This window comes from Gavialis gangeticus, unplaced genomic scaffold (genome assembly GCF_001723915.1).
Source record: "Gavialis gangeticus isolate Ggan-Ray unplaced genomic scaffold, GavGan_comp1, whole genome shotgun sequence".
NCBI classification, from domain to species: domain Eukaryota; kingdom Metazoa; phylum Chordata; order Crocodylia; family Gavialidae; genus Gavialis; species Gavialis gangeticus.
Genome location: NW_017728957.1, coordinates 405,976 through 425,726, shown reverse-complemented (window position 1 = coordinate 425,726; position 19,751 = coordinate 405,976). Strand labels below are relative to the sequence as shown.

Sequence of the window (19,751 nt, the reverse complement as noted above, 5' to 3'; positions counted from 1 at the left end):
AGCTGTCCATGGGGGTAGACTGCCCTGCCCTAGCATCCTCCCAGTCCTAGACTACACGTTGTGCCATCAGCATCCAGCCCACGGACCCAGCGAGGTCGGGCCGTGTCCTATAGGAAGAAAACGGCTGCCTCTTGGGAATTAACCTTCTTGCCTTAAATTTTGTTTTGGGAAACGCCGCTGTCCCCCCAGCTCCGCGTCTCGTCTGCCGGGCACAGGTCTCGCAACGGCGCTGGGTTTGATCGAGCGGGAAGAGGTCTGACTGCTACGTTACGCCCCGATCCACCAGCGCAAGGTGCCTCGGGCAGGAGCTCGCCGGTGGTAGCGTCAAGCATGATTGTGAGGATGAAGACGGCACAGCCGCGCATCCCACCAGTGTCTGCTCCGTGCGCTGCGGATCCGTTGCCAGTTTTCGGGCCTGCAAAACCACCATAAATCTCCGCAGTTCCCCCCCGAGAAGCCCATGAGACCCTCCCATCTGCGTGGTGTTAAATTACTCCCGGCTTAGAAAGCTGCAGGAGTGTTCGATGACACCCCCCGGTGCTCCCCGCCACACAAATCCCCGGCTTGTATTAAGCAAAGTGGTTTTGCGCTCAAACAGCCAGTTCCCATTAGTGCTCCTTTTGCTTTTTTTGTCAATGGTGAATAATTGCAAGGCTCAAAGAAAGCCACAGGCAAGCCCAGGGGAGGGGGGAGGGGGCGTGCGGACATCCATCTCGCTCCGGTCTTGTCTTTCTTGGAGTCAGCAGTTTTCTTTTTCTCTGCCCTGCATTTCATGGCTCGTTCTCAAAAGGAGCCATCGCATCCGTTTGTGGTGCGGGAACGCCGGCCGGGCCCACGTGAAGTGAGAGCCCCTTTGTGCTAGGTGCTGTACAGACACGGCGAGGGGACTGCGTGGGAGCGGCAGTGCAGCTGCAGGTAGGGGATGTGACTGGTGAGGTCTTGCAAGCCACCGGCGCCGGAGCTGGGAGCGGTTCCCCAGCCCCGTGCCCGCCGTACGTTGGTGCCTTGGAGAATCAGGCCACGTATTCCCTGCCGGAGCTGTTTAGTGCCAAACCAGCTGCACCCGTTCTTGGCTCTCGGTGCTGCCGTTTGCCACCAGCTCCAGCCGCCCCGACGCTCAGAGACCGTGCCGCGGGGGCAGCGCGCGAGGGGCACTGGCACGCCGTGCAAAACAGTCACAGATTTTAGGTGCCTGCATGTTCGTGGTGCCCGCTGGACCTGGGCTCCCCCAGCCCTTGCTGGGGGCTCCCCAGAGGGGACAGTGGAGGCATCTGGATCTGGGGACCAGTCAGGTGTGGACGAGTGGGACAACAGCAATGTGCGTTTCAGACCGCTCGGACGTTGTGGGCCTAGAAAGTAGCTGTCCGTATCTTTTGAGACCCAACTGGGAGCAGGGCTTGGGAAGGGGAAGGATGGCAGCTCCGCGGGGAGGGTGTTTTGGGGCGATCTCTCCCTCGGTCTGGCTGCAGGGACGGGGAGGGAGCGGGTGCGAAGTCCGGGGCTGCAGCCGGTCCTGTTCTCGCTCTCCCCAGGCTCTGGCCAGGCCTAGGTGTGTCGGCTGGCCACCTCCCGGCCCCAGGAGAGCGGGTGGAGCTGGCTGGAGAGGATCGGGACGGTGCTCCCTTTGCCCCCGCCACCACGTCAGGTGGGAAACGCCGGCCCCATGCCTTGGGGAGCAGGTGTTGGGTGGCACTTAGCTAATTACCACCTGCTTGCTAACGGCTCCCACTCACGTCCCCTGTCTGTCTTCAGGGCCCGGGGCAGAGCCGGTCTAATTGCTCCAACTCGCCTGGCCCTTGCCTGGAGCTGCTAGAGGTGAACGACACCGCGGGCTGATTTCAACTCCGTGCCGGCAGACCTCCACTCCGCTCACTCGCCTCCCACCTACCCCTCACCTCCCAGTTACCGCCGGTTCTGCCCCTCCCGGCATTGCCAGCAGCCGAAGCCAAGTGGACAGGTGCCGTCAGCCGAAACGGCACGTCCCCGTCTCTGCTGCTCCTCGCAGCCCAGCCAGGGAGCGGCTGTGCTACGGCCGGCCTGCCGTGACCCCTCCGCCTCCGTACTTTGCAAGCACAATCCGGAGATAAGTGGGCAGCTAGTCCCAGCTTCCCTTGTGGTCACTGCCCTTCGGGCTCCTCCCGCAGCTCCCACTTCGGGCCCTGCTTCAGCAGCGCTCAGGGCTGCAGACCTGGGGCAGCCCCAGGCTCCAGCCAGCTGTGTCCTGCCCTGGCCATGGCCAACCCCACGTGCTTCAGAGGAAGGGGTAGGACCGTTGTGCCAGGCAGATGTGGGGCGTTCGGCCCCCTCCAGCAGACCTTCGCTTGGGCTCTAGCAGGCACCTTGCTGGGGCCTGGGCTGGGTGAGCAGGTCTGCTGGCAGCACGAGGCATGCACAGCTCCTTGGTGGGGCAGATCCCGATTGTCTGTATGTCTGTCAGCGGCGTAATCGGCCTGGTACCGAACAGGAGGCAGCAGGCAGCAGAGGACGTGCGTACCTGAGCGGCGGTGCTGGCTGGTCCGTGCGAATCTCATTCAGTTTCTGAATCAGGTGCTTGACTCCGTCCTGGCGCTCGCTCTCCTCTCCTCTCCTTCCTCTCCGCCGGGCCCCTGCGTGCTGGGAAGCTGCTGCTGGGTCCTGCAGGAGGGTGGTGGGCGTCTTGCGGCAGGGTGAGGCAGCAATGCCCTGCGAGCCGGGAGGCAGTGCCACTCGTCCGTGGTGAGCCCACCTGAGCCGGCTTGGTGGCATATCCGTGCCTGTTGCTGGCTGCTTTTGAGAACTGGAAGTGAAGGGAGGCAGGGAGAGAGCAAAGGTAATGGAGTGGGCAGAGAGGGCTGTGCTCTTCCTCTGAAGCAGTGGCAGCTCTGCAGGTGCTGGGTGCAGGGTGGGGTTGGCTGGGAAATGACACCGGTGGTGGAAAACGCTGGGGTCCCGGCTGCTTTGGGGCGAGACTGACAGCACCGACACATTGCATCAGAGCCACATGGTGCTGGGCAGGCTGCGGGGCCGGGGGGCAGCCCGAGGCCGGCAGCGCAGCAGCAGGTCTCGCCTGGGACCAGGAATGGCCCAAAGGTCCTTTGCCCAGCACAGCGGTGGGGGCCGGAGCAGCATGGGCCACACGCCCAAGCCTTTTCTCTTCTGTAGCTCGTGTGCACGCACGTGTGTCTATGTGCACGTGTGTGTGTAACAGGGAGGGTGGCCTGCTTCAGGGGACACCTGCACAAACCCCATCTACGCTGCAAACGGACACACAGCAAGGTGTTGTGTAGCTCGGTGCTGGGATCGACGAGCGAGAGGAAATGTAATGACAAGTTTCCTATGGAAATCGGTCACCAGAGGCAAGCGACCACAGCGAGCCCTGAGAGCACACGCGAGAGGCCGTTGTTCCCTGCCCGCTGCGAGGCCAGCCGAGCTACCCCGCCAGGGCCCGGGTCGTGCCTACGTTTGCATAGCAAAGGGTCCAACTTCAGGAACAGAGTGTCCCCCGCTTCCTTGCCCGCCCGACAGGTCCAGTGTGAAAACGCAGCGAGCCATCAGGCCGTGCTTGTGTGATGGGCCTAATCCAGCCCCTCCACACGGCGGTGAGGACGAAAGCCTCGGTCACCCCAAACGCTTACGGCCAAACGGCTGCTCGCCTCCGAGCAACAGCCCCGGCTTCCCTGCCAGCCTGCCCCCATGCAGCTGCTCTGCTGGGTCGTTGTCCTCGCAGCTGCAAGCCATTTCCGTCTGTCCAGCGTTACGGTAACTGGGGTCCAGGCTTTGCCGGAAAGGGCTCTGGGGGGGCTGCCTGGTCCCCCGGGGCTCCAGCCGCAGCGACCCTGGCTAGCAGGGAAGAAACTCAAGCTGTGCTCGGGCGCGCTGCCCACCGCCGGCGTGGGAGACAACGCGGCTGCCTGCAGAAAGGCCGAGGCTGCTGACGGCTGGCCACTGCCGTTCTTGGGAGGGGGAGGAGGGCGTTGAATACGAGCAACTCTTTCCTTGCCTTTTGCTATTGATTTTTGCCATCTGGCAGCTGGGGCGGGGAGGGGACAGGGCTGCCCTGCTAACAGCTGTGGTGCTCGCCCACGGCTCGGGATGCAACGCTCCAGCAGGCCCAAAACCGAGCCATTGATTGATGCCTCCTGCTTGATGGCCCTGCCTGTAGCCAGGCAGGTGAAACACCAGCGGGACAGCAGCTTAGCCCTGCCACAACCCCTGCAGCTGCGAGCTCGCTCTCCTCGCAGCCCTGACTGTGCGGCCAGCACTGCAGCGTGCACATACCCGTGTGCCCGCCGGAGCCGCGCTTGCTCCCCCCGGCCCGGGAACCTCAAGTTGGTTGGCCCTTGTGAAGGGCGCGGGATTACGACATGCCTGGTGCATTGCTTTAGGTTTGGCTTTAGCTTTTTCATTGTAAAATCAGGTTAAGTCATACAAGGGACTGGCGGCAGGGCTGCTTGCGCAGGCGCTGCAGCTACACTCGGGCATATCCATGATGAGGAAATCAGTGGCCTGAACCGTAGGGCAGGGACTGTCAGCTAGGGGCAAGCTGGCACTAGGCACAGGGCCGGGTTGATGGCTGGTGGGACTGTACAAGGGAGGAGCTGTATTGGCAGCAGCCGTGCACACGTGGCAGCAGTGGGGGTCTATTGCCAGCTCTGCCACTGACTTACTGAGTGACCCTGGGCATGTCATGTCCTCCCACCCGAGTTTGCATGTAGGCATCTCAAGGCAGGGACTCTCCGCATTCGGCCAGCTCTGAGTGCAATGGGGCCCAGTCCCGGCAGGGCCTCGGGCACTACTGCAGTTACACCAGTGCTGTCAGGCTCCCTCGGTATTTGTACAAGCACAGGGAACTCAAAGCAGTCAGACCCACTGCACGGGAGATGGCTATGGCAGAGCAGTGCGGTTCATGATGGATTTAAGCTGCCAGCATGGACCCAAGCTGCGGCTCCTACAAGAAATCAGTGAGGATGGATCTTCTAGCAGCAGCCGTGGACGTGTTTTCCCCACGGGACAAATGATCCCTGTTGAGCTGAGAGCTGCGGGTGACGGATGCATTTGTAACTGGTGAGTCCTGTGTGCTGCGGGGGACCAAAGCAGGTAAGCAAATGCAAGTGCGTTGCAGCACAGGTGACACTCTGGTGTTAGGTGCTGGAAGCTGGAGCAGCAGGCAGGTCCTTATGCTACCAGTTGTTTTTTTTCAGATTTAAATTTCAGGTCTCAGGCTAAATCAGCCAAATCTGTTCCCAATTCCATCAACTGAGCAGAGCTCAGGCACTGAAATCTATCTGGCACTGCCACCAGCAAGTACCTTTCCTCCCAGACTCTTCATCCTGGGGCTTCAGGTACTCCCACATCCATGGCAGGCATCCTACGTGCAGGCCCAAGCTCGGAGGTCTTGCGGTTTGGATGCCCCTGAGCGTTGCTTGCCTGTAGCCCACTGGCCAAAGGAGCAAGCTAGGGGAAAATCTCCCATCTCCATAAAATAGGCCCCTTGGGGGGCTATAGTAGACTCTTGTGGGGGGGGCCTGTCTGCAGTGCACTGGACAGGTCTCCACCCTTCTCTACATGGTGCCATTCTGGGTGATCAGACCTCTGCAAGGAGCCACCGCACCTCTCTGTTGAGCTAGAGCTGTGCAGGGAAAGCCCCGGCCAGGTGCAAGGCGAGGGCACGTCGCACAGGAATTAGGGCAAGCATCTGGGGAAGTGGAACTGTAACCCCACAAGCACCAGCCAGGGCTCAGGGGCCACGGCAGGACACGAATGCAGGGAGTTTTTGAACTCCTTTAGTCTCAAATGTAGCAGACGCTCTGGGAAGAAAAGCATCTGGCCTGGGTCTCGCAGCAGTAGAGGAAGAACCCAGGTGTCCCAGTGCTCTGGCCGTGTCCACGCTGCAAACTTACAGGGCAGGTGGCAGCAGCTTTGGGGGCAATGACTTAGCTGTAAAGGGCCCAGTCTACTGCCTGGTCCAGTTTCTGCAACCCAGCTCCGATGCGTGGAAGCCCCTGGACTCGGTGCTGACTGAGGGGCCTCCACAAAGTAGGGAGAGGAATTACTTCCTCCAAAGACCAACCCAACCTCCAAGCACAGCAGCAGATCTTGAGCTAAGAAGGGAATCAAAGCACGGCGGGTACAAGGGTTGTCCTGGAATCCCAGGCCCTCCAGCCAGGCCAGCACGGCAAGCTCACCGTGCCCACCGCGCTGCTCTGGGAGGGCACCACGGTGCGGGCAGCCCTGCAGCAGTGCCCTGTGCCAGCCAATTCAGGTGGGGCTGCACAGAGGGGCCCAGCTTGCTCCTAGCCCTACAGCTCTGCTGCGTACGCCTGGGGCTAAAGCATGCCACGCCGCCCAGGCCTGCATGGAGCCCCTCCGGGAGGGGGTGACGTGGGTTTGAACCTTGCAGCAATCAAAGCCCAGCTCCCCTCTTTCTGGAACGTGTGCAGCACCAGGCGCCTGTAGAACAGGGACACCCCCCCACCTCCTTTCAAAGAAAGCGGCAGGCACCAGCCTCTTTTGCACAGGAGCCGGTCCGTTAGACGTGCTCAGAGAACCGGCCAGACCAGGCCCTCAGGGCAGCTGGCAGGGGATACCCCAGCTTCTGGAGTCCAGCTGCTTCCAACGTGGGTCTGCCCAAGTCTTGGTACGCAGCGCTGGAAGCAGACCCCATGCTGCTGCTGCTGCTGCGTTCTCCTGGGAGCCTCCTGCCGACAGAGCTTGGAGCATCGTGCCGGATCGATGCCAGCCCCACTTCTCCCAATAAGCTTGCTTCATAAATAGCAAGAGGAGCCTGCAAATACAGCTCTGGAGACTGCATTAAGCCTTATCAGAATGCGTTGTTTTCCCTTGCCCTGCCCCACCCCTGCAAAATTGTGCTGGAATCTCATTACACATCAGCCGAGAGGATGAAATGGCATGTTTGCCCCCAAACATTTTAAGCCAGCCTCATAAGTAGATCAATGCTTTCTTCTCTCAAATGGAATTAGCATCGAGTGTGCAGCCGTTACAGCCTCATGTGAAAATGCCTTGCCAAAAAAATAACTCCCCCCGCCCCCCCGCAACGTTTCTCTTGCCCCACGCGAAAGCACGGCTTCCTGCTGCAGTGCGGCGCAAAGGGCTCTGTGTGGCTACTGGGGGGGGAGAAGCAAAACGCTTTCCTAAAACAGCTTTTCTTGGGGATGTCGGCAGAACATGGCCAATACACCAGCACTTGCCTTGGGCACCAGCGGAGAACAGCCAGGCCCGAAAGGGCCAGGGGCTGCAGGCATGGCAGGCTAGGCGGCCAGGCAGCGGGACACCTGTGGATGTAGAGCTCGACCTCTTCTCTCCTACTTCGGGAAGGGCTGCATCGCGTCCAGGGCGGCACTTTGCACTTGCAACATGCATGCTCCCCTGGCTCAGGCCTGCCCTACAGCACTAAGCACTGCACGGTGAAAGGAGTCACCGTCCCAGAGACCCTCATGTCCAGGCAAAGGAGGCGGCTAACAGGAGGGTGCAGAAGCTAGTTTGTAATGGGAGCGGTGGGTCCCGCAGTGCGGCTCTGGGAGAGGTGTGGGGGCTGCTACTTGGCAGCTGAGCCAGACAAGCGTGTGCTGCTAGAGGGAGCTGGCACAGGTGAAGGAGCTGCTGGGAATCACAATCCACAAGCTGATGTTGAGGCAAAGGGGTTGCTTCTTGCTCCGCCTAGTTGGGTGCGGGCTGGTCACAGCCCTGCCAACAAAAGGATGACGGCAAACCACCGTCGGGTCTCAGGACCGAGTCAGCATGCTGTGATCTATGAGCTTCCCACGAGGCACTGAGTGACAGCAGGGCATGCCGAGATACTTGCCAACAAGGCCACGACTGAGAAAGCCTTTGCTACAAGTGCTGCCCGAGCCTCACTCGCTCTTCCAGGAACCTGTAAGCAGAGGGGAGGGAGCCCTCCGGACGTGCTGCGTAGCGAGCAGCTCTCCCTTTGCTCAGGGACAGCAAATGCTGACAGCCGTGGTTATCAGGACTGCTGCACTATCTAGAAGGCTGATAAGGAGTCCACTGTGTTACTGCTCACGCAGCAGTGTCCCCGCTCTGGAGAACTCGCCATCTAACAGACCAGATCCAGCCGATGGGGAGGATGAGGAGACAACCAGACACCTGCGGTCAGCAAGGCAGGCAGCAGTTTGGGCTGTGCTGGAGCAGAGGGGAGCTAAGGGAGGACTGGAAGGAGGAGAGCGGGCAGCGTGTAGGACAGACATCATGTTGAGTTCCTCTTCCCCGTCCTCTACTTGGCCGTGCTGCGTGGGTAGCTAGCCTGGCACATGCCAGGGGGGACTCGACTCAGTCCATGTGCGCCACACGCTGGCCCCTGACGTCACTCCCACAAGTGAAGCGGTTTAATCGAGGCTCCGGTGACAGGGGAAGGAAAAGGTGCTGGGGCTTCTCTGCTCCAGTGTAGGATCCTGTTGGGGAAGGCCAGCTTGTCCCTTCTCTGAGGTACTCAGCTAAGGTCTACTGAGAGGTGGATGGGCCTGGGGGTGCAGTGGGGGACTGGGGATTTACTTCTCTTGACCCCTGCGTGTGCCTTGGCGTGCCGTGAAACCCAAAAGGACTAGCTGGAATTTGCAAGTGCCCTTGGCGAGAGCTGCGGGTGTTGGTGGAGTCCAAACCTGGAGTCCGTTCCTCATGCACAGCAAGTGCACCTGGGCCGAGAGCAGAGCTTCCCCTCAAACCTGGGGAAGGCAGGGCCTCTCCTGCCTGCTCTGTCCTCCCTCAGACACAGACTTTAATTCTTAGTCCCTTCTTCCAGGAGAGACTGAGTACAGCCACCCTCCAGCGAAAATGCTAATGGAGGGGGCAGGAGGTGCCATGTGCCCCAACTTGGGTGGTGCATCGGGAGAGAGGCAGAAGGCATAGGAAGCACCTGGCATTTGCTAGGAGAGTCCACATGTCTGGCTGAAAATGGACGAGCGGTCAGCAAAGCTGCAGCAGTGCAGCTGAGCTGCATGTATGAGTGCTGTTTCTGGGATGGAAGACTCCCAGGTCCTTAGCTCTTTCCAGTTCACCTGTACTCCTGTAGGTCTCTCAATTGCTGGAATTGCCTGTTGGGCTTGGAGGATCTTCTGCAGCATTTTGGGCATGCAGACACCTCCATCCTGGCAGAGATTCCTGGCTTCTGACCATCCAGGCACTTGGCCACAAGGAAATGTGTGCAATCGGAGGAAGCTGGAAGGAAGAACTGTGGCAGGTCCTCACCAGAAACAATGGCTTGTGCAAGAACTTTGTACACACATGTACAGAGTACTTCTCCACCCCTTTGCAATGGCGATAGGAACCAGTAGTCCCCTGAATACCTGCTGGTGAGCTGTGAGCCAGCAACACCCTCCTTGCGCCTATGAGTCTGATACATGGGGATTTCAGTCATTTACACATCCGCCCTCAAGCGATGATGGGAGGGAACGGTGTCTGAGAAGACTGAAGCCAAGAAGGCAAGAGCAGCTCTGTCGTCTCTGCATGTTCACCTGGGAGCTCACCTTCTCTGGTCAGCAGGAGCCCCAGTTTGTTGGACACTGGTAGACCCCTCGCCCCCTTGGCACCTTAAATATCCCTTGCCAGCTGCATCTCCTGTCGTGCCAGAGGATGGTGCAGCTCCTACACGCCCTGGCAGCAACAACGTGTGTAACCCCAGGGACCGGGCCAGGCCAGTAAACCCATTTACTGTGCAGAGCAAAAGAACCGGAACCAGAAATGGAATATTAAATAAAAGATTTCCTTTTATTTAAAATACAATGCATTTATATGTAGTCTTTCCACCACAGGCTACTGGGACACGAGACTGGTAATTCCTTGGCATGAGGTGGGTCAGGCTCCCTCGGCACTGGTGCTGGTGCACAGGTGGGACCTGCTGACTCCAGGCAGGCCTATTAAAGACACTGTGGCCTGGCTCTAACAAAAGTCAGACTTAACTTAGATAAAAAGGTACTGAACTGCAATTATCTGTTCCTAAACTGCTACCCTTATCTTTTAGAAGCCTAATAGCATTAATGCTGATGCACTAGGTCTATGCAGTACTCTAGCTGGCTTGTGAGACTAGTTAAAAAAACTGTACAATTTTATAAAATTTGTGTTTTTACATTAGTTACACAAAACCTATACTTCATAGACCTTTACTTCATATCATAATGAAAAGGTTTGCATATCATAGGCAGACAGTGACTATGCTGGTGAATACTAAAAGTGTTGTAATACAATACGGTGTAAAAATAAAAAAAAAGACAATATAAATGATTATCAAAAGGAAAGTTAACAAATAAATCACGCTACAACAGACTAACAGAGGAACATTCTTCAAGGCCACACACATTATCTTCAAAATAGCATCAGGCACCTGCCAGTTCATGTAGTGTGAAATTAAACATCAAATTTCTACTCAAAGGTAGAACAACTTTGAAAACATGTCTAATTTACAGAAAAAGCACAAAAGTAAAAACCACATGCATTAAACATGATAAATAGACTTCATATCGTTTAAGGCCTGGACAGCTTTCTAGTAGATGGCTTAGAGTTCTCTTATGAATTTGGCTAGCTTGCATCAGTTAAATCAGATCCCGACTGGCTCATCACGGCTTGTGTCTAAAGGCTATAGGCAGAATGTGCCACAACACAGCTCACGTACTGTCTCGTTATAGCAGATTAACAGAAGTGCTCATTAGTGCACGTATTAACTGCTCTGGGTAATGCAAAAATTTTCATGATTAAAAAAAATAAAAAGATACACTTCAGGCTTACTTTATTAAGCAGCATATTTCAAACAACAGCTTTTAAAGTTAAATATTTAATATGGCCATGGGGGTTTCTCTCTGTAAACAGTACATCAAACTCACACCCAACCGCTGGTAAGTTTGTAGAACATCTCTTCATCTAAACTTTCGTTCTGGTCTTTTGCCCGCGTTGACAAGAAAATGTAGCCACCAATGAACTCGTGAACCACCTTGCAATCCACCTCCGTGCAAATGAAGGACACCCGTACTTCATCTGCGAACTCAACCGTGACCTGAAGTGCAAGGCATACAGGTTAGGGAAGACGAGCTGGTCTGGAACAAATTGTGCTGGCTTCAGAACTGGGCTGTCCCTACACTGGTTTGTTTCTCCTTTAGGGCAGATGCTTCCGGGACCGTCTGAACAAAACCAGGTCTGGAGCTGGATTTTTCCAGGCCCAAACACTTTCAATCTCCTTCATTCCTCAGAATTGAATATGGCTCCTCTGCAGCAAAGATTATTTTCTGAGACACTGACTGGATAGAAATCGGGAGGAGGGCAGGCTTTTCTGCCAAATTACGACTATTTCCAACCAGTGTATGCTGGCTCTGTAACCAAGTCTCCCATTGGAAGCAGTGAGAAGAGGTCAGTGATAGCCTGAAAGATTTCCTCCCGGGGTCGGGTTCAACTCCGGTCGAAGTCAGAAGCAGCTTCTATAACTCTAATGCAGAAGCAGGCATTTTACAGTGGAGCTGAATAAGGCCCTTACTACAACTATTTTTGGGACTCTTCCCCCTCCCCTGCAAAACATGAACTGATTAGCAAGAGATACAGCCAGGCAAATGATACCATCAACACAACCCTCTAGCCCAGGGATGCAGGAGACCATAGTAAAGCCCGACATGGAGCCCTTATACTGTTTAGTTTAAGAAATGAAGCAGCATGTTTCCATGAAACAAGATGGGGCCCAGCCAAAGGTTAGCTCTCTCCTAAAGTGACACAAAGCAGTCCTAATTCAAGCCAAGCCTTGCAAGGTATGTTTGGGCCAAGGACATGTGGGGAACAACATCCTCTTACCATTTTGATCTCCCAGTTTACGTTCCACTGTTTCATGTTGCTGAATCGCCATGTTTTAATTGCATCTCCTGTGCTTGCATCCATTCTTATCAGTCTGTTATAGGCAATCCCAATCAGCTCTTCTTTCTTGCCCCCTTGGAATCTACCATGTGTGGATTTAGAAAGAGAATTTTTAAACATGTGCAAAAATGCTTTAAAGTCACTTGCTGACCTGCCTGCTAAAACACACACTGGAACCAATGCAATATTCACTTTTTTTCCGGCACTGATCTGACTGACTGCTCAAAAGCTACAGCCAAGTTCAGTTAATGCAGGAACAGCTTCAAATCCTTCCACTGACATTAGCAATTTCAGATTTTACATGTGAACATTCAGGGTGCGGACTGAGTTTTGCATGCGCAAACATTTACAGAAACTGGTCCAACAGAACAACATCATTCCCAACTACAAATGCCTCATGGTAGCTAAAAATACAGGAAAGAGCTCGAGTTGTTTACGCATGACGCTTTATCTTACCATATATAGGAACCACTGACCTTGCAATAAAGTGTGTGATGCCAAATTCTGGTAGAGATTGCCAAGCTTGGATAAATCTCATCTTTGCTTCGATTAGACTCATCTGAGCTACGTTCTGATGGGCCTCCAGAATCCTGGCTGTGATCTGAATGCAATTAGATACACTGCCTTTAGGCAACGGTGCTACATTTGCGATATTGCAAACAAGCAAAAAAAAGTGTGCATCAAGATACTAGATCCACTGGCAACAAGATGAATAGGGGATAGTTCAGAGTGTCTTCGGGAGGTTTAACAAGTCACTGATGCTGTTACACAGCTGTTCTACTGTTTCTGAACTGCAAGTCATACCCTTTATATTACTGTACATCAAATGGAGTATTAGAAACACCAGCTGCCATTTTTATCATGGTTAATAAAGATAAAATGGAGCTGATTTCACCCTTGTACCTCTGGACTTTTTCCTTTTAAATACCAGTCATAGCTGCCATGTCCAACTATTTGGACACACATTCAACATTAGCATGCAAGATGGGAACGGATTCCAGTTTTTAGCATAAAAAAGATTCTAGTTAACCCTTCTGTAGCATAGTTTGCTGGGGATCAGCATAAAAAAATTAAGGGTTTCTATGTTCCTCAATGTGTTTTGTTCTAGTAGAACTCACAGGGCAGTAAGGTCTTAAACTATTTTTATTTAAATCAAACATCTTAATTTTAGGTTTGCTGTCACTTACCAAGTCTCTTATATAGCCTGGCTGAAGATGACAATGCGAAGAAAAGAAAAAGGAGGCAGAAAGAAAAAAAAAGCAATCAGAAATATGGCAACAAAGCAAAGAAAAAGTGTAAATTATCTGCAAACCAAAGTTCAAGCAATAACATGCACATTTCCTGAGGAAGAAAAAAAGCAGCAAAAAGTGAATGCAAGCATGAAAAAGGGAACAAAGAAGCACAGAGCAACCCCTTGCTCTAGATCCATCAAAATGGGATGGTCTCAGACATTTATTTAGTCTTTACAAATGTTTCAGAATTTCAAAGGTGGCCAAACCAGAGAGCCAGAGTGAAAATTTCCATTTTCACCATTCATTTTAAGGTCTTTGAACAGAACTCAAGTGTACTCAGTTTAATAAGGAGTGCAAAGCCATTTTGCTGTTAAAAAAGGCAAGAGCAGCTTCTGTTACTTAGGTATTTTCTTCTCATATCCGCATGCTACCTTTTCTCCTGGAATGTAATAAAAAGCACGCAGTGCCGTCCACGATGCTAACATCAAACAAGCAAAGCAAAAATAAAGAAAATGGCAATTTTAATGCAACCTGTTCTTGGAAGAAACCCCTGCTCTAGGGACTGCAACTGTAACTGAAATCTTCTGTTTAAGCTACACTGAATTTCTCTTAAAAGTAAAACAGCAGAAACTCTCTGCTCCAAGCGGCCGATGCCACAAGAACAATTCATGTATTGCTCTGGGCCCCAGGACTCTGAGCAGTTTGGCTTTGTTTACTGACTTCCCGTTTCCTAAACCTGTCCTAATGCAACGTCAGGTTACAGTAATATGAACAGGCTGGAGGTTGGTTTTTAAATCAAATGTCTGGACTTTTGAATCAACCGCTCCTCCGTCCATGGAACTGATACAATAATTAAGGCAGGCTGCAGGATGTGCACGTCCATATTGACTTATCTATCATTGGTCTAATACCAAGATTGAAGGCATTAGTGAAAACCTGAAATATCATTTTAATGATGTTGTAAATTTATATTCCAGATAAATTTGCACTTAGTAAGAAATTTGCCCCTGGCAATTACACTAGATCAATATAATCCAGTAGTCTGGGGCTCCTCTCTCGCCAGTCTCGGTTCCAACGATTCCCTTAGGGCTGCACTTCCTCCATGCCGGTCTCCTACATCCCATCATCGTGCAGGATAAACTCTCTCAGTGCAATTTTACATAACCTCCAGCAAGGAGGAAGAAACCAAACAAAACAAAAAGGAGAAAAACTGTTGAGGATCCTTACTATCTTGGTGAACAGGTTGTTTTCCACCACAGCTAATTTTCAAAGGGGATCAGTAGTTTCCATCATAAATTGTGGGCTAATTGTGACTTTTTTACAATTTTTAAATGTCCCTACTTATCTTCAATGCTGCACCTATTAGTTCTTAAATCAACGCATATGCACGCCAAGAAAAATTTTTTTTCAGGTATGTTCTTTTTGCTATGTTTATGTCTACAACACTTTATATACAAAAACTCATTGTATGTGCCATCTTCCCCCATCTGTGTGGCTATATAAAAGGCATATCCAGGAGAATTTCACAATTCCCTTTCCATAGCTCTTATGTGCCAATAGAAGCTGCAGTTCCCCACTTTTCTGAATGGCAACTTCCTTCCAGAGTTCATATTCAGATGCACTAACTATTTGAGCGGCATACTTCAGTTAAACTTACTCAGAAGCCAGCAATCAATCTTTATTTCTTTTTTTGTACCAAAATACCATATTTCCTTGCAAAACCCACATACTGCATTTTCTCACATAGTACACACGCTTTTTCCCAAAAATCAGCCGCTCCAATTTGGGGTGCAAGTCTTAAGTGGGGAAGATTACCAGTACGTTTCTGCCCAGAACAGAAGCACCCAATTTTGATTCCTGCTTCAAAACCAACTGCCCAGCAGCAGTGGTGGCATCTCGGCAGGCAGTGCAGGGAGTCAGCTGATTTAATGGTTCGCTGTTCTTTAGTCCACAGGTGTTAGTTAACAATAATCTCTCTTTTTTAAGTGTCTTGGTGTTCCACTAATCAAGCTAACCTTTCTTCAGGCAATCTTGCTTCCTTCTAGCTACTCCTGGTCTGTCTCTTCTCCTTGGTCTCATACATTCTCGCAGAACTTTTAGCTGTGTCATTGCTCTATAAAGCCATAATTCTGGAAAACAAATCTTTTCCCCCCTATTCTCAAAAACAAGGTGCGGATTTTATTTTGGGGCATGCTGTATGCAAAAAAATACAGTATTTGTTTATTTCCATCATAAACAGTCCGACTCTGCCATGCAGTGAATAGCTACAAGCATTCAAAAAGTAAAAATCCCCATTTTTTAAAATGAATGATTGTTTTCAGAGGTACATATTTCTTCCTTTTTTAATTATTGGCACCATGCAGGTATTGTCATTTTACACCATGATTTAGTGAAAAGGTGTTAAAAAATGTGTTTAAATCACTGACCACCACTGATCAAACTCTTGGTAGATTGCTACTGCTCATCAACTCACAGAAAAAACTCAGTACCTTTTCTTAGATAATGTGGCCTGAACAGCTAAGATCACTGATGTGATAAGCTTCTGTCTCTTAATTTCAATCACAACCACAAATTAGATTTTGAACACAGGATTTTTAGAAACACGGTGGGTAACTGTTGTTAAAATGCATCACCATCTGCTCCAGTTAGAGTGAATTACCAGCCATGTAGATGTCCCTGAGAATTTTGCCATGTCACTAATTATTTTTTTTAAGGGACCCAGGGCCCGGATTGTCAAAAGCAAGATTTCTGCAAAACAATTAAAATCAAGTACCTGTTTGTTCTTGTACTTTTTAAGGTAGCGAGGTGACACCAGGCATTCGGGATTAATGTCCGTTGTGATCTGCTCTGGCATTAGCTGTGGGTCTGGGTTCAAATGCTGCATCTTCAAAAATGACAGGATATTCTGAACTTCTAGGTTATAGGAGCTGTCTGCCATGGTCTTGCCCTTGGACGCTAGCCTGCAGGCTGCCATCCAGTGTGCATACTGCTTTTCCTGGAATTCAAGGGAAGGTCCATGTCATCAGCATTGTCTTGCCCACGTGGACAGAGGCTCATTGCATTTTTCGGTGAAAGAATCAGAACAGGCAGAATACAAAAACGTGTATATTGCTTAGGACAAGGGAATGTAAGGAAAAAGGAGGAAGGGCCAATCCCACGAATCATTTCAAGGACTGTTACAGAGCATTTCCATTTGTACATTTTGTTTCTTTGGTTTGTTTTTTTAATAAAAGGAAAACAGTAAGTGTAAAGGATGAGTGGAAGCAAGCAGAAGGCAAGATACATGGACAGTCCAAGCAAAACGCTTACGTTATCGCAGCGAAGCCAGATTTCATTCATACCCTCCGCAACTGGAATCAGAAGTTTGATATTAAACTTCTGACCAGAGATGTTTACATCAGGGGTAACCTCACAGCCTGTAGTACAAAACCAGAGATTAAAGTGCACAAATACACACAGGCTTAAAAAAAAATAGATTTCTAATCTAAGGGTATTGAACAATATCTCAATTATATGATGGTTTTAAGACACCACAGAAGTAAAATATACGCTACATTTTGTTTCCAAAGCCGAGGCAGAATATTAGACAATGACCACAAAACACAGTATGGAGGACAGATTGATGGCTTTGGCTGAACGGCAGAGCTATCTGCCAGCTTGAAATGGGTGTGATGCAATAGAAAATAATGTGAGACTACACCGTTGGACTTTGCCAACTCTCTGAATTAGACCCTAGGCTCTAACATGTTGGGTCCAGCAGTGAATCATTTCCAAACCAACGGAAGGAAAAAGAGGAAGAAAAAACTACCTTGGGTGTTGGGTTGAGTGTCAGTAATCTAAACCAGTCATCCTATGACATTATTTTGATGGGGCATGGTACTTCTGTCTTTAGGGATAAGGTGCTAGTTTCCCTAAATTCCAGTCTCTTTTAACAATTAATTTTTTTATATTCAGCATTAAGAGTTACGAGGACTCCGATTTCTTGAACCATCCAAGACCATGTGGGCATGGCTTCAACTCAGTTTCCAGAATTCTTTTAAAATGCAGTCAGAAGCAGCTATGTCAAAAGCTCCCAAAAAGGTATTCTAGGCTATTCCAGGCTGCACATCTCTGTAACTGTAGTGTGAGATCATTTGGCAGCCTGTCGGCTATTGTCTCCATGGCAAAAAATGAAGTATGTCCGCAGTTTCTGCTGCCTCGTAACTTTCCAAGTAGGAATACGTTACTTCTGGATATAAGGGACAGTAGCATTAGGATTTTTTAATGTAACTTGAAAGCTTTGTAGACTGCATCTGATTAAGATTTGGAAGCCCACAGAGAGAATAATAGGTTGCATTTAGAAAAAGCACTGATATACAAACCCTATTTGCTGGTCCTAACTTGTTTTTAAAGGCTGACTATATACTTCATTTTCTAAATAGCTTTCATAACAAAAGGTAAAATTACAAAGTGTATATACCATATACTTCTTAACCTATTTTTGCTTTACAGTAAAGTCAGACCTATGGTTCAGATAATTACAGACTTTAACAATGAGCTTTGAATAGTTTCACGGTAGAAAACTAGGCTTAGTTTTCCAACGTGCATCCGATGCACACAGTACACTTCTTCAGCATGATTTCTCTCTCTCTCTCTCTCTCTCTCTCTGTGTGCCCCATGTTTTTCTTTTATAAAATTCAACACTATTGATTTCTAAAGAATAAAAAACAACAGTAGCAGACTTGTTTTGGATAAAGTTATCAAAAGAGGTTTCCTTACCTCTTAAGTTCATTTGGTGAGCTGGAGTCCCATTGGATTCTTCTTTGCTTTTATAGCAGGAAATAGAAGTATCTTTGAAGGTGCACCAATATGGTTTATAACCTTTTAGCGTCAGCTTCTTAGGCCTGCCAGACAGGTTGATGGATATACTGCGTTAGATCTATAGCTCATTTGAGTAATAGGTTTAGAAAACAAGAGATGCTGGGTAACTTAGGTTCTTAAATGGACCTTCTGTTCTTTGAACATATTCCATATGGACAAACCTGATTCAGGAAACCAAGACTCTCCCCCTGCTCATCTCCCCATGCAAGTGTTGCCACAGCAAGGTTTAAAAACCCCTTTACACTGCAGGAACACTAGATCAGTAACAAAGAACTGAATGTTATTTCAACATTTCTTATTTTCTTTGTCCCACTATGGTGAGATTTGTTAAACTAAACTAAACCTGAAGAAACCATGAACTTAGGATCTCTAATTCAAGCACTTGCATGGGCACAAGTATCCAGATAGGCCCCATTAATATTTCTGGGCTCTCAAGAGACGTACTAATAAAGACACCTCCATGAATCATGGAAAAATGTTGTTTTCTACAATAAAAAAAAGTCTCCAGTTTCAAAAAATACCCAGTCTTCAGCCAGGGGAGAAGTGCAAGCGCATTTTTCCATAATCTGTTGACATGCCTGGATCCACATTTCCCTTTGTGACCCCTGTTACATTCCTTTAAAGTGCTGGGGGCAGGGCAGGGCAGAACGGTTTGGCTACCAAGCTGAGTCATCTTGCTGGGAGGTTCAAGGTAAATGTGTTGAGCCCCGGTGATGCCAATGGCTCTTTTATGATTTTTTTTAACTTTCGCACAGCAAAATGGGTCAGAAGAATGTAAGAGTCGTGTTCCATCCAAGACCAAGATGTTAAAATGTGTTTCTTGTCATAAAATACTGTTTGCCCCCCCGTTTCAAAAACAAGTCCTAATATATACTCTTGCCTCTTTATGAGGTGAAGAGACTTCTTTGCATTTAAGATATTCTATGTAGAAAGCCAGATGACAAAAAGAATACACTCTGGTTTCAATCTACATCTGCTGCCTTTGAAGTTGCAGCAGTTTTTGCTGAGACCATTGCCAAAAACTTACAGAAACTTGGCTTTCTGTTTAGTTTGAGGGCTAAAGAAACACAATTTAGCCCCATTGTCTCAAGCTGTAGCAACAGATTTGATCAAAATGCGGCCACTTAAAATGAAGCAGACGTGGCAGTTTCAAGATGAGAAGATGCTAATTAGAGCCAGAACTAGAAAGATGGGGATCCAGGAGTTACCTCTGTGGGTTTGTTTAAAACTGAAATACTGTATTTAGTCAAATCTATGACCCTTAGCCTAAGGGCAAAAAGGGGGGCATATAAGCAGTGGAAACAGGGAAAGATCACTAAAGAGGAGTATACCTCCTTAGCTTGAAGTTGTAAGGAGGCAGTTAGAAAGGCCAAAGCTACCATGGAGCTCAGGTTGGCATCCCAAGTTAAGGATAACAAAAAATTGTTTTTCAGATATACAGGGAGTAAAAGGAAGGCCCAGGGCGGTATAGCACCACTACTGAATGGGCAAAAGCAATTGGTGACAGACAGGGGGGACAAGGCTGAACTCCTCAATGAGGTCTTTGCCTCAGTCTTCCTAAACGAGGGGCAAGACAAGGCTCACAATGGGTTCGTAGAGAGGCAACAGCTGGGTGCCAGACCACCAAGCGTTGACCCTGACACGGTGCAGAGTCACCTGGAAGGACTGGATGTGTTTAAGTCAGCAGGCCCGGATGAGCTCCATCCGAGGGTGCTGAAGGCGCTGGCTGATGTCATTGCACAGCTACTGGCAAGAATATTTGAGCACTTGTGGCACACGGGCCAGGTCCCGGAGGACTGGAAAAGGGCCAGTGTGGTC

The 19,751-nt window shown here is 50.0% G+C and overlaps 1 protein-coding gene across 5 annotated transcripts in view; it reads right to left on the bottom strand.

Moving 5' to 3' along the window:
* Positions 1-9,699: 9,699 nt before the first annotated feature.
* The window catches only part of FERMT2 (fermitin family member 2), a 101,006-nt gene continuing 90,954 nt past the window's right edge, over positions 9,700-19,751 (bottom strand). For 3 of the 5 annotated variants that reach the window (XM_019501405.1, XM_019501732.1, XM_019501570.1), the window contains 7 exons: positions 17,832-17,956; positions 16,383-16,489; positions 15,847-16,068; positions 13,029-13,049; positions 12,318-12,442; positions 11,782-11,923; positions 9,700-10,999 (listed from right to left, as the gene is read on the bottom strand). In XM_019501405.1, coding sequence (XP_019356950.1) covers positions 10,826-10,999; positions 11,782-11,923; positions 12,318-12,442; positions 13,029-13,049; positions 15,847-16,068; positions 16,383-16,489; positions 17,832-17,956 — 916 coding nt within the window. In that variant the 3' untranslated portion in view covers positions 9,700-10,825. The remainder of the gene's footprint in view (positions 11,000-11,781; positions 11,924-12,317; positions 12,443-13,028; positions 13,050-15,846; positions 16,069-16,382; positions 16,490-17,831; positions 17,957-19,751) is intronic. The other 2 variants (XM_019501494.1, XM_019501653.1) reach the window with 1 other exon arrangement.